This window comes from Poecilia reticulata, chromosome 9, assembly GCF_904066995.2.
Source record: "Poecilia reticulata chromosome 9, P_reticulata-male-v2, whole genome shotgun sequence".
Taxonomy (NCBI): domain Eukaryota; kingdom Metazoa; phylum Chordata; class Actinopteri; order Cyprinodontiformes; family Poeciliidae; genus Poecilia; species Poecilia reticulata.
In genome coordinates, this window is record NC_088838.1 from 13,534,544 (window position 1) to 13,549,141 (window position 14,598).

A 14,598-nucleotide genomic window follows, 5' to 3' on the forward strand; every position below is an offset into this window, starting at 1 on the left:
CGCTCTGTATTTAGCTCCATCCATCTTCCTGTCAGCAGTGACCAGCTTCCCTTTTCCTCCAGGTTTGCAGCTGTGCCATACTATTTCTATTTTTAACGGCAGATTCAAAAGACCTCAGAAAAATACTCCACAATATGTAGTGGATAGAGTAAATACATTCTTGCCCCAACAGGGACATTTTGTTCAGTGAATGAACAGATTAGATTTTTTTTTTATATCGTGATCCTCTCTTAAGTTTTCTATAATATTATTCATGACCTATCTGATTTGGGAATAAGTCTTCATAAAGCTGTTTGTTCAACAAACCTCAGAGGCCTTCACAGAACAGCTGGGTTTATACTGAGATTACATTACACACATATTGAGTAACGTCTAATGGGAGTTACACTGTGTGCACAATCATTAGTCAAGTAAGTATTTTGACCATTTTGTCATTTTAAAATCCCTTTACCTGTGACTTCATAATTACGCGCTAGTTTCTGTTGGTCCATTACATAACACCCCAATAAAACACATTTGAGTATTTTGTGTAAATGTGAAAAAGTCTAAGAGATATAAAAATTTCTGCTAGGTACTGTAATAGCAAACCTTTAATTGGCTGTGGCTCAGGGAGAAACGAGTCCTGCCAGGCGGCAGGTCTAGCAACAAGAAGCTCTGATGTATTCTGCTGTATTTGGAAAATAATCTCTGTGGGTGTGAGGCAGAGAAGATCTGGGAACATAATACATGTCACCTGAAATGTCTCAACAGATTTGATCCTCCTTGTAAAATAAAATTAATTTTTGGTTGAATTTTGGCTCCTGAGATTTATAAATATTGGTATTAGCAACAACAACAAAAAAGATAGTTTGACCTTAATTTTATGTACCCGAAACCAGCAGATCAGAAACACCACAGCTGATGTTTAGCTTGTGCATAAAAAAGTGTTGATATGATAAAAGAGATGTGTGTTCAGTAGGAGTAAAAAGCTAATAAATTCAAGTATTTTTTTTTTTAAACAATCTTCACATTGTTTTAAGAGGGCTGATTAAATTACTGACCAGGAATATTAGCGGTAATCCGTGCAGTTCTTCAAGGACATTGACGTAACCCTCTATTCTTGCAGGGAAAAGAAGTCAAACTCAGACTGCTCTGGCATTACAGTGCACAGACCAAAAACATATCTTCATGTAACCAGAGTTGGTCTTGTTCTGGATGATAACCCCTTAAAGACAACTCGGCTCCCTGCGTCTCACCCTTACTTTCTCCCAGCTACACGGTTGGGCGCTGGTTCCCGTGCCTGTGTGTGCACCATGCTCGCCACAGGAACACACAACAATCCGCGCTCCACAATCCCTCTTAACCTCTGACCTCAGCTTATTGTTACCTGTGAGCAGCGCTGTGGCAAAACATGTTGTACAAGTACTGCACAGCCCTGCAAGCTGTTTGTGTTCTGCAAGTATGGAGGGCAGGGGAGGAGGGAACGAAGAGAGGGAGCTATTTAATCCCCCCCAAAGGAACTCCCCTCTCAACCCGTATCGTGAACTCGCAGGCAAATCACGTTGCTGGAAGGCACACCACACACACAAACTACTGTCTTTTTAATTTCATCAGCTGAAAGAAATCTATACAGCGCTTTGGAATCTGACTGAGCCGCGGAGAGAAGTGAACTATACGGCACCCTGGAATGTAAACAGGTTTCTCACCAAGTGTAGCATAAAAATACAACATTGCAACAAACCTCTCGGCTATGATGATGGTCAATAGCAAGGATCAGAGGTCCTTTTTTTTTTGGTTGTTAGTCCAAGAGCATATCAATAAGCACAAGTTGAACAAATCCGGAGAATTATTTAGACGAAATGTTCCGATCTTACTTAAATTATGAAAGCCTAACGTGGATGAGATGGTTTCTTTATGGTGAAAGGGGATTTTTTTTTTCTTTGTCATTTCAAACTGTTCCAAGGAATAATAGGAACTTTATCACCAAATCCCTTGCAGATACGGATTGTAATGTGCAAAGAATTGCAACATCTATTGTTCAGTGTGAGTTCTTGTTACACACTTGTAGCATTCAAAGAAATGGGCACATTATTTAATAATACTAACACTAAGCCAAGCATTGTTGTTTGATTTGTATCCATATCAAAAACCTTGGTACTCTTACAGCAATGCACACAGAACCAAATTACATTAGCAGATAAATGCAGCAATTGTTCCCAAAGTGAGAGTGTTTTTTATTTCATTATACACAATCTGAGCTGTTTAGGCACTTTCTAAAACACGCAACTCAGCCTCAGCTGCATTTTTGCACTTGCTCTACTTTAGTAATAGTTTTAGAATCCAGTCATAATCTGCACACGAAGTTAGACAGGCCACCATAATATCTGCCAACTTTGCATTCATGGCTGTCACACTTAATTAGCATGCCAAAATACAGGAAAAATATGTTGGCTTCAGGAGGTCTTTTGTCAACTCTTTGTTTTGTGTACAATTAACTGGCAAGATTTGCTGTATACTTAAGTAAGGGCTATTTTAGGTGAGCATAATTGTTAGTGAGTTGTTTTTATCAGCATGACTCAATCCCCTTCGCCGCACCGTATCAGGAGACACCCCGAAGAGGAAGCGTATTCCAAAGCCGCAGCCCCGGCAGCCCCCCACCAACCCTGACATTTGTTCATTTACCCGCCCCTTTCTACCCCATTCCAGTTCCTGTGCCCACACCTTCCAGCACATCACTCAAAGTTGACCACTTTACAGGAGGAACAGGTAGGCTAACTCCATCAACATCCCCCTCCTTTCCCCTTCCAGCCCACTGCCCCCTCCACCTGTACCCTCCAAACACACAAAAAAATTTGCACACGGGGCCGACTGCCAAAGATCCTGTTTTCCTGACTGAAGTGGAGGGGAGGGGGGTATGACAAAGACGACAGCTTGTGTGGGGGAACATTGTCTGCGGCTGCGACTAGAAATCTTTTCAGGAAAAACAGGATTTTATACACAATGGCCGTGGGTGTGAAGAAAGGGGGCACATATTAAAAGAAGTGCCTTTATGTGTACAGAGCAAGCGGTTTTTTAAACTGCTCTTTACATGGATAAGGTCCAACTTGCTCCCACCCCCCCCCCCCACTAGGCTTTAGTGTGACAGACTGGATCAGAGAGGGCTTTCCAGGTTGTCCTTGTTTTCTTGGAATGTGATCGTTATTCTGTATATCCGAGCTAGAAATAAATGACGAACAGTAAACCAAATCTTTAAATGCAATAACTATGCTTTTCCTTAGAAAAAAAAGTCTTAAATCAAACAGGAGCATCAACAGGAATATAGGTTCCTCAAGCACACCATCAGGCTTTATGTAAAAACTGTAATTTATGTGTGATTGTTTCTTTGCCAGAACCCTGATCAGCATTCCCTATTTTAATTGTAAACCACAGCAGCTCATGTTCTCGGTGCAGTGAAACCTCTTCAATCATCTCACCACAGCAGCCAAAGCAGGGAGGTCAGTTTTTACCGAGATAGCAAAAGGCTTGGGAGGTTATCAGCTACTGTACAGCGCAGTGTGTGTGTGCGTGTAAATGTGTGTGTATGTGCTTGCGTTTGTAGTATATGGACGGGGGATGGAGCTGACAACTGAGCGGAGGATTCTTATGTAATTCTCCCTTTAGGTGGCAGAGAACAGTGAGAGCAGCAGCCCACACTGAAGAAGAACCTGTTTGTTAATAAGTGGCGATAGCGCGATAATATTAGAAGAGGTTTGTCCACGGAGTTGATGGGGGGTCAGGGTAAGGGCCCTGATGTCGGAAAGTAAGAAGAAGTGCCAGAAAGCCCTGAGCTGTCATCTAAAAAAAAAAACGAAAAAAAAAAAAAAAAAAAAGCTTAAATGCAAGTACATTCAAACATAGACCAATGTGTACAACTAAAAAAAAAGGCCGGAGCTAACAAGCATAAGCACATGAACAGCTGTGAGGTAAATCTGATGAGGTTTAGTGAAGAATGACTTCCCAAAGCTGAACTCCATGTAGCACCACCTCCGACATTTATCTGGCTGCAGTTGACAGGATGAGCACATGCTCCAAATGTTAAGCACCTCCAGCTGCGCTTTAGTGTTAAGGACCATTGTTGACTTGTAACAAGGGAGGGTTCTGATTGTTAAAAAAAAAAAAAAAAAAAAGCAGTACTTGCTTTTAAATTTTGTGACAGCCAATTTGATATAGACCTTAACATCAAAGTTTTACACTTTGAAAGCTAACATTTTGACATTTGGGCTGCAAACTCAGTGCCTTAAGTGCAGAGTTCACATTTTACCATGTCACATTCACAGATTTCAGAGTATTTTTCACGGGATTTATGAGACAAACCTAATGAAATCATAGCTATGAAGTGGGAACAAGTTAATTTATGGTTTTCAAAGGTTTAAAAAATATTTTCAAAACATTGCATGCATTTATAGTCAGCCCCCATAGTCAAGACTTTGTAGAACAAACTTTTATACTTGTAAGTGTAATAGTTTTCTGATTGATTGATATATATATATTTTTAGCCATAATAAATTTGTTAATGAACTGTTAATTCATTTAATGATTGTTAGTTGGATTTACATCTGGAGCGAGGTAGGGCATACTGATCAAAGCTCCTTCATCCATTTTTAACACTCTCCTTGGTAAGTCTATCATTTTTGGTAAATGGCCATATCTTGGTAAGTTTGCAGTCGTACCATCATTCTTTCTATTTTTCAAATGATGAATTAAACATCAGATATCTAGTACTTAGGATAACATTTTACAATCTAACATTGATTTAAACCTCTCCACAGGTTTATCCCTAACTTGTCTGGTGTAGTCCTTGGTCTTCATGATGCTATTTGGTCACTAATGTTTTGTAATGAAACTTTGATGCTTTTACAGAGCTGAGATTTAATCGCACACACAAACGTACAGATCAACACTATTTACTATCCTGTGTGGATAATCAGATTTACTGGATTAATTTATGGGTATTAAAGTGAAGGGGATGACTATAGATGTATGCCACAATTCTTATTTGTAAAAAGAAAGGAAAACCGTGTGTTACCGTTTCCTTTTCAATTTATAAAGATGTTTTGTTGGTTTATAACATAACATCCAACAAAAACACTTTGGGAAAGTTTGGTGTTGAAATACGACAAAAGTTAAAGGTCAAGGGGTATGAATACTTTTGCAAAGTACTGCACATAAAAAAAACATTTCACTAATCAGATTAACAGATTTAATTTGCATGTATGCTAATTACAACAATCTGTTCGTAAAACGCGTTCATTCTCTAGCTTTACATTTAAACAAAGGACGGCAACAGGTGCAGTCAGTGGAGTTTAGATTTAATAAAGTTGCATCACATGATTTGAAGCAAGGACGCAGTTCTGCGTAAAAGTTTCTGAAACCATAAACAACCAAACTGTTAACCTGGGTTAAGAGCATGTTTGGCAACTTTGGGATGGAGAAAAAAAAAGAAAAAATCACATTAAAAAGGAAAATTGTTCACTTGCTTTGCGCCCACCCCCTTGTCATAAGATATGGATGTCCCGTAAGGTTATTTGTGTTTGCTGGGGATTGAAGTGCTCAACTGGATTAAAAACATACTGCATATGTTTGGAAATCTGTTTCCCTGGGCGTATGAGTGGAGTGAGCGAGCGTGAAGCAGCAGCTTGCGTCTCCTCCAAGAGAGAGGGCAGACACTCTCATCATTAGCCGGGCTACAATGTGCTCCTCTACCTGCTCCAATCTGCACAGCCAGGCTCCACTCTGACGCCAGACAGATGTTCCCACCGCGAGGTGCAAAGTATTTAGAGGGGGAACGAGAGTGAGCAGGAGAGAGGCAGAAGAATGGAAATATTCAGCAGAGCACACAATAAGAGTTTAATTATGAATAATACTATTGCTTCTTTGTTCTAGCAGTGCAGCTAGCGATGGTTCGACTGGCCTCTGGGAGACTGTTTTTGGCTTCCATATGGGGGCAGCTGTCTGTCAGAAAAATTAACACTTAAATCATTACATGCACAGTAGGTACGGTTACAGAAAAAAAGAACAATGCAAGAATATGTATGGGCTGTTTCGCAAAAACAAACTCCAGGGCTTCTGCAAACATTCGAAATGTAATCTAATCATTTTATCCTCCTAAGATGGTAATGATGTGTTACGTGGACTTTAAAAAAAAAAAAATCTTAAAGTGTCACTTGTGGTAGTCTTCAACATGTAAGAACATGCCATGCTCAAAGGTGTGTGATGACCACATTTTACCTATTTATTTTTAAAAACACAATAAATAAAATAAATTATTTATTTTATTTTATAAATAAAATAAATCATTATATAAATAAAATGAATTCAATTCTAGAGCTCTGGTGCTAAGCAAAATCTGACACATTGGAATTACTAATCACACTAAAAACGTGTAGTTTTATTGTTGTTGGGGTTTTTTTGGGATGGATGAGAGCTTTTGTCCTCATCACCAAACAGTGTATATTAAAAATAAGAGACAAAACAACCAAAGTGTTATCATTTCATGAGTTTAGCACCAAATTAAAAGCTGTAAAGAGGTTACACGTCTAATAGTTAGCAGTTAAAGGACATGTTGAGGTGTGGAGCAGATGATCTCTGCAGGCCGCAGAATTCACAAACACAAAGCCAGCTGGTCTAATACCGTCACAATACTCCACTGTTAGTGTTTGCTTGAGCTGCAGAAGAACACAGGCTCCTTCCTCTTTTGGGAGCTGCAACAATAGAGGAGGATGTTAAAGCATGCATATCCCCCCGTGCACTATAATAATCAGATGTCCATCTGGCTTTCAATAATCATATGATTGTATTGGGGGACCAAAAGATCACACAATATGCTGCGTAAACAGAACTTAAAGTGACCTTATCTAGAACTGATTAGGAGATTCTGAATTGTATAAACAAAAAGCAAAACCTTTGACCTTCAACTTTGTGTTCACAAAGAAAACATTCTAAGAAAGATTCATTTTGCAGAGACACACCTTTAAGCAAGGGACGTCTTAGGTTACACATAAGTAAAACCTGATACTATGTAACAGCAATGAACTTCTTTTTTTATTCTTAAGAGCACGGAAGATAATTTTACTACTGCATTAAGGAGAAAAAAGTATCTCCTAGTGTTATGTTTATATAAACTGACTCCATTCGGATCCAAATGACTTGCTTGTTGCAGTAATTATTACTGCAAGTCCTCACCGGAACATCTGTATTGATTTAGACTCCAGGAGAGCAGAGAGAAAGAGGGAGAGGCTCACAATCTGGAATTTGACTCGGAGAGCGAGACAACAATCTGTTGTACGCTTATTTTGGTAATTGTCCATAATTCATGTGAAAACGCGGGTGCGTGTTGAAGAATATTCTAAATGACTGTTTTTGTAGCTCAGAGGGTCAATCATAACAGGCAGCTGCATTGAAAATGCATATCCATCATCTAATAATGTTATTCTAAAAGCAAGTGGACAGCTGGTGAGAGAAGACAAGACATCCAGCCACACAGTTTGCACTTAATTGGTGGAATAAATTGTTCTTGGCAGACCAAACTAAAGATGTGATAAAAGACTTGACAGTTGATATAAACATAAAATTATGATTGTTTATTGTTTGTAACTTCTGCATTGTTATTCTGCATGCCTGTAAAGATGTGCTGATGTTGGTATTTGTGAAATACAACAAGCAGCTGAGACAAGGCAACAAGTGATGAAGACAGTTGCAGAAATGGCAAAAAGCAAGGTGTAGGTTTAACATTTACATCTTATTTTTTCTTTTATGTGTGAGAAATATCAGATTTTTTTGTTTTGTTTTTGTTTCGGTGAGCAGAGCATTGTTTTCAGACTAGCTGTATGTTGCAAGCATCTCACACTCGCAGTGTTTTACTGTTCAGTAAATTTACCAGGAAAATAATTAAGTCCTGAAAGTTGGAAGACCTCTTTGCCATCACCCCAATCTGTAGCTGTCTCCACAGTTTCTGTCAGATTCAACTCAGGACTCTGGTTGGGCCATTAACATAACATCCAGTCCAAAGAGGCATGTTGGTAAAAAAAAAAATACTTACTAGACTTGTACTGTCCAAAATTATGAATAATTATAGCTCTATATTAAACCTTTAATAATGTTTAGAATTGCTCTAAAACAAATTCCTCCCATTGAAATAAGTAGCTTGCATAATGTGATTTATTATTGCTAAATGTTTTGTTGATCACCACCTTTTACCCATAAATCCCCCAAGGTTTAAATATATTGTTTGTACATCTTTAAATGCAATAAGTTTATAGGACTTAAAATTAAGACATCTTACAATGTCAATGGACCTGCTTATTTTGTCAGACCAATATAAAAGCTGACAGGAAAGATTTTTATAACTTCTGTAAGACATAATTTAAAAAAAAATCTAATAGCTGAATAAGAATATTGTACAGAAAACAGCCCTTTCAAAGGGTCTTATTTGGTTAAAAGTTGCCCATTAAATCATCTCATGTCAGGAAGCAATGTTTATGTCTACATTCTCTATAATGTTGTACATAAGCAGCACAGAACCTGGCAACAAATATTCAAATATTACAAGTTGTGCTCTCCAGAGAGTTCTGGCATGGCTGACATAAAGCAAGGAGATCCTCAACACATGCTTTGTTAAGTGAAGAGCCATGTGTTGTGTTTGTACTCGAAGCAGAAGTGAGCGAAGCAGCAACGCACGAGGTACTTCAGCGTGTCCTTGTTGCTTCTTTTTCTTCTCTAATGAGACTTTAACTGAGGGATTGGCTTAAATGTGCTGCGGCTCGCTGCTCGGTCCAGGCTGACCTCACCTCGCTTTCGGCTGAATTATGTAAATCTTTATCTTTACAACTCCAAAGAATACACAGTAATTATGGATACATCTGCAAACCAGGGCAAGGTTGTATGACCCTGGACCCATGAATATATATGAAGAGAATATGGCTGCTGCAGCTCATATTATTTGACTTGTGGAAAAAGTAAACACAGATCCGTTTGACATTTGAAACCATGACCTCAGAGTTAAAATCAACAAACATGCCAAGAATATTATTGAGCAGCACTCTTTACACTTTAGAAGAAGGAACTAATTATTCTTTAATCAGCACTCATTAGTTTGCTGAAGTATGTGTTCATTCACAAATTCAAAAGACTTGAGCTTGAAGAAAATCCGGCGTATTCAGATTGACACTTGAAACAACATGGAGGTTGTGTCGTGTCACCTGGCCACCCTGGTCAATTAAACACCTCCCACTACAGCTGCCTTCACTCAAAAGGCTCATTAACCCTTCTGACCAACCACCAGTCACAATCAGAAAAACATCTCATCACATTGGCCAATCCAACATGGGCAGAGCAGGTCAACACCCACACAAGTGACAGGAAATTGAATTGCTTGAGAGAATGTCGTCTATCTGAAGGCTTGAAAGATATTTGTGTATTCACAGCTTGTGAATATACCGAGCTTTCTTCACAGGCTTGAGAATAAAAATTAAAGGTGAAATTTCATGAAGCGGAAATGATTGTTTCTTCTTTTAGCAGTATACCAGTCTGTCCTTAAAATGAGGTAAATAATGAAGTAACTACTATGTTGTTTACATAACATGGACCAAACCAACTTCAGATACAAGTTTAAATTTAATGAATGAGGTTTGTTTGTCAGACTGAAAGTACCTTTTAAAAATAACAACCTTTATGCAGGTATGAAACATGCTTTATTCAAGTCCACATTTCTATATCAAAAAGGTTTTTCTACCTCAGCCTCTGATGAAATCACATGAGGAAATAGCTAACTACTAAGATTTATTTTACAGAATTACAAGCCAATCTCAAACCTTAAATTCATCAGCAAAATAATGGCAAAAAGGTGTGTTTCAACACCTAAATAAATGTGCTCACCACAGTATGGAGACAGGCCTCCACATAAATAAAGAACCACAATGTTGGTTCTGTTGAATCAGAGAAGCATTTGACACTATTGACCATGGCACATTTTTGAAGCAACTGGAGAGCTGGGTTGAATTTGCAGGTAAAGTGCTTTACTCATTTGAGTCTTTTCTAAAGAACTCGGGCTTCTTCTTTTCATCGGACCAGACAAAAATCCCATTCCAGGTACTGAAAGGTTACAACTTGAGCCCCTCTTAAGTAATATCGACATGTTCCAGGTAGCTCAGGTCAGAACAATTAATAATAATAGTTATCATAATTATGAAGATGACATAATAGTCACCAGGTAACTCCAAACCAAGAGATCTAGGTGTAATAATGGACTCGGATCTCAACCTTGAGACAAACACTTAACTTTAGCACAAATGATATTTCCAAATAAACAGTTTCTCAAAGCAATCAACCAAGCCAATTGCAATGTGGCATCAGGATTCTGAGTTACTACCAACTATTTATTAGTGGAGCTGACAGGGTGTGTGAGCAGGACGGCCTGAGACCTAGCTCAGAGACTCCAGTTTTGTCAGAAGGTGAAGGAAAATCATTAAACTTCAGATAGTTTGTAGAAGGATGATCAAAATATGTGATCCAAGTCAAAGGCAATTCTACCAGCTACGTTAGAAAAAATAAGTTTTAAATTTAATTAAAGTACCGTATTTTCCGCACTATAAAGCGCACCTAAAAACCTTCAATTTCCTCAAAAGCCGACAGTGCGCCTTATAATCTGGTGCGCCTTATATATGGACCAATATTGAGGAGAAGGGTGACCATCGTCCAGCCACGCCCCGGCCCAGTCGCGGAAGGCTCTCCTTGCCGACCGGAGTCAGACTGTTTTGTTGACATTCACTTTAGTGCAGCTCCATCTAGTGGATGCATAACGTAACTCCAGCCTCTACTGTAGCGTCTGTTCTATGTGCCTTATAATGCGGTGCGCCTTATATTTGTAAAAAGTTTTAAAATAGGCCATTCATTGAAGATGTGCCTTATAATCCGGTCCGCCTTATAGTGCAGAAAATATGGTAAAAAAAACAAAAACAATCTTTATTATTCTTACATTTATTAAATTTTTAATTAGTTTGATAATACTAACTGCCCTAATACGGTTAATCTGATTTAATGTACCAGACAGTGAGGAAAGAGGGTTATGTGTTTTTTTAAGTAAATACACACACTCATGCACCATAGTATTTAATAGTGCCACCTGTGATATTATCATTTCATATTCAAAAAAAGCAGAAATAGCATCTTATTTTCCTCCAGTGTTTTTTGAAAATTTTACATTTTTGTGACATACTTCATCACCTACCTGGGATTTTATTGTTAATATAGATAAGTTAGAGAGAAAAAAAAAAACACCACTCGATCTTTAATGCGCTTTCCAGCACGGCTGCAAAAATGATTTCCTAAGAGCAATTTTATGCAGAACAAATCAAAAAACGCTAAATTTAAACCTGTTGTGAGCTCTTCGCAAATTCAACACTTTTGGATCTTTGAATCGATGCGGCTCTCACTCAGTTTAAAAACCAAGTCTTTAAAAAAAAATAATTAAAGGGAGCAGCGATACATCTCTGAAGCAGCTTTGTGATCTTGCTTTTCAGACCCCTAGTTTCTAATCTACTGGGTTGATCTCCCAGTTCCCAAGGGATTATAAAAAATGTCTGCAAACCTCAAAATATTTGAGGCAATCAACAACTCAACATGCATTTGGCGTTAGAATGCAAGAATGCGAAAACACACAAGCGAATGGATAAAAAGGAGTGAAATATGAAGAGAAATAAGGGGATCGGAGCCGTGCCCATTTCGGGGGTGTAAAATATGGAGAAGTGTGGATCATTGGGGGAGCTGCTCTGCCTGGGGGAACAGATGAAGGGAGGACACTCTGCCAAGATCTCTCCACTGAAGGGGGAGCTGAGGGACTGGAGCACTATGGGAGGAAAAGTGTGCGCCTCGCATGCTGCTCTCCCCAATCTCAGTCTCACACGCTCGCATTGACACGTCCCAGGCACTGCGCAGCAGAGGGAAATTGCTGCTGACAGGGCCTTGCAAACTTTCACAGCCATTTAGAAAGACTTACTCCCACACTTTTGTCACAGGCATTTATTGCACAAGATACATGATATGAAAAATTAACATTTTCAAACTTGGCACCGTTTTTTTGTAACCAAGTTCGGCTTAAAAAACCATTCATAATTTTTCGGCTTTACGATCGGCCCTGATGCAGATGTAAACATGAGATGTGCCAAATGAGACCATGAGATTATGAAAATGCACACTTTGAAAAAAAAAAAAATTTAGCAAGCAACCAAACACAACTTTGTAAATTTCAATGATACTGTATGACTTTCTAATCCAATAAAAAGCGCCGCCTGTATCACCATCGGCAAAACCAAAGAGGTAAAGGAGCAGAAGTTCTGGGAGACTTACTGTACCTCTATGTTCACAAGCAACCAGTGTCTCCAGTAAGCAGGGTGCTGGGAGCGTCTGGGAGCATCAGGATCAACCATCACCAGGACGTACATCGTTTTCTACATGTAAACATACAAACATTTACACATTATTACTTTTTAAACACAGGCAGGCATGTTTTCATTGGCTCCAAAACCGGTTCTAATAGTTGCCTGGGGTGTGCTGTTCATAATGTTTACTTTTTTTATTACTGTATGACCTTCTTGTTCTCCATCTAATACTGTTATTTTTTGATTCAGTTTTGTGATTCGGTTGTTGAGTTTCTTCTTGTGTCATTAACTTTATTTAATAAGTTTGAGATTCATCAATGAATGAATGAATGAATGAATGAAAGCAGAGGTACTGATTCATAATAATGCATCAAAATGAAGAAATTCCACTATCTTTAGTCTATGAAAGCATTAACTAACAGAAGGCACTTTGATTTACTTTTGTGAGTTTTGTAATGAAAGGTTAGAGATGCATGTTTTGATGTACAAATGTGAAAAATCCTGTAAATGCTAAATTTTCTGTTCGCTTCAAAACTGCCACCTCTGTCAAGAAACCTGCAGAAATGTATTCCCTCCATTAGGTGTTTATTGGCCTCAGAGAAAATTCTCAGAATCGTTATCAGGTAGGAAAAGCAAGATTAGTGCATCTCTCCAACAACCTCCCAAAGTAAGATTTAGGACTTTTCTTTCATTATTAAGTTTAACTGTCAAGCCTAAAATATTGGCTTAACATGAAAAAACAATTTTAAAAGTGAGAAATATGTGAGAACATCAACTGTAGCTGATCTTCTTATTCTTTTCTCAAACAAGTGCCGTCCCTTCTGTCACTACTTAAACTTAATATCCTCCCTGTGACATAAACAAAATGACAACGTTTTGGACGCGACTCCAGAATCGTCTCGTTAACATATTCACAGTAACTTTCTGCCACTCACCAAGTATCTTTATACCCCTCAATCTGTCAATGGAGAGAAAAAGCATCTTAACTAACACTTGATCACAGTTATTGGACGATGATTTGGCGGCTTAATTGCCGGAAAAAAAAAAAAAAAAAAAATCTTCATTCTGTCTGTCCCTAAAAGTTAGAGAATTATGAGAGCAGATTGAATTATTGCAAGAGCACATTTGTCATCCCTGGTCTGGTGCCCAAAATCTGCCAGACCATATGATGGGCTTTTTTTATTTTGTTCACTTCCTCTACAAACAGCGACACAGTGTCCCTCTTACAGTATATGCACTTTCAATTGAAGCAAAGACCATAATGATATCAGCACGAACACATAAAAAAACAGGTGCAGCTTTTCTTGCGTTCTAATGCCGACTGCCAAATAACACTGTTGGCGGTGTGGTAAAACATTTTCAAAGGATCAAGTGCTTCCCTGTAAACAGAAATCTTAAATTTATGTTTGTTTTGTCCTATGAAGACATTCTTACAGGCCTCAGAAAATTATCCTAAGCCGATGTACTTGAATGAGATAAAGAAGTAGTCATGTATTTTTTTCTCCAGATGCTCATTTTCAGAAGGATTCTCTGCCTACCTGACAAGCAGTAATATGCGTAAACAACTAAGCCTAATAATAGGATAATACTGTAGTCTCAGCGATAGTGCCTGCAGGTAACATCCAGACACACCAGTAACAATAGAGCCTCCTCCACAGCCTGTCAAAAGTGACTCTATATCAGTGACCCCCCCGGGCAGCTTACCAACCATGACCTGTTGCCTTCTCCAGAGTTGTAATCCTCATTTTTACATGTTTGCTACCAGGCAGGAAAAAAAAAAGTGTGATAATGTAGTTATACTAATATCTAAGTCAGACCCCGATGCTTTCAGAAATAGCACGGTTTCAAACAACAGCACACGCACATACAGCCTAAAAGGCAAATTAAGCTTTTAATTTAAAAAATGACCTCCAGTCACAATTACTATTGAGCAAAATTGCACTTTCTTGGATGTTTCATGAAAATTACCCTGCATGCAGATACATGATATAGGATATGTTTAGATTTTTATGAAGCTAAATTTAGTACAATACTAAAAGCGTTTCACATTAATTTCCAACAGTAACGAGAGGAAAAAAAACCCACCAACCTATTTATGGTGGCCATTGAATTTCTGTGATTTCCGCATATATTTAAAGCTTGAATTTCTACCTGTAACATTTCTCTAGTTGCTAGTCCAGCTGGCATGGACAGCGAATATAATACA

General features: G+C 38.4%; 1 protein-coding gene across 1 annotated transcript in view; it reads right to left on the minus strand.

The window, feature by feature from the left end:
* Window positions 1-14,598, minus strand: part of pebp4 (phosphatidylethanolamine binding protein 4) — a 60,997-nt gene that overhangs the window by 24,297 nt on the left and 22,102 nt on the right. Inside the window, exon 4 of the mRNA XM_008419007.3 lies at window positions 12,366-12,461. Within this exon, the coding sequence (XP_008417229.2) occupies window positions 12,366-12,461 (96 nt within the window). The remainder of the gene's footprint in view (window positions 1-12,365; window positions 12,462-14,598) is intronic.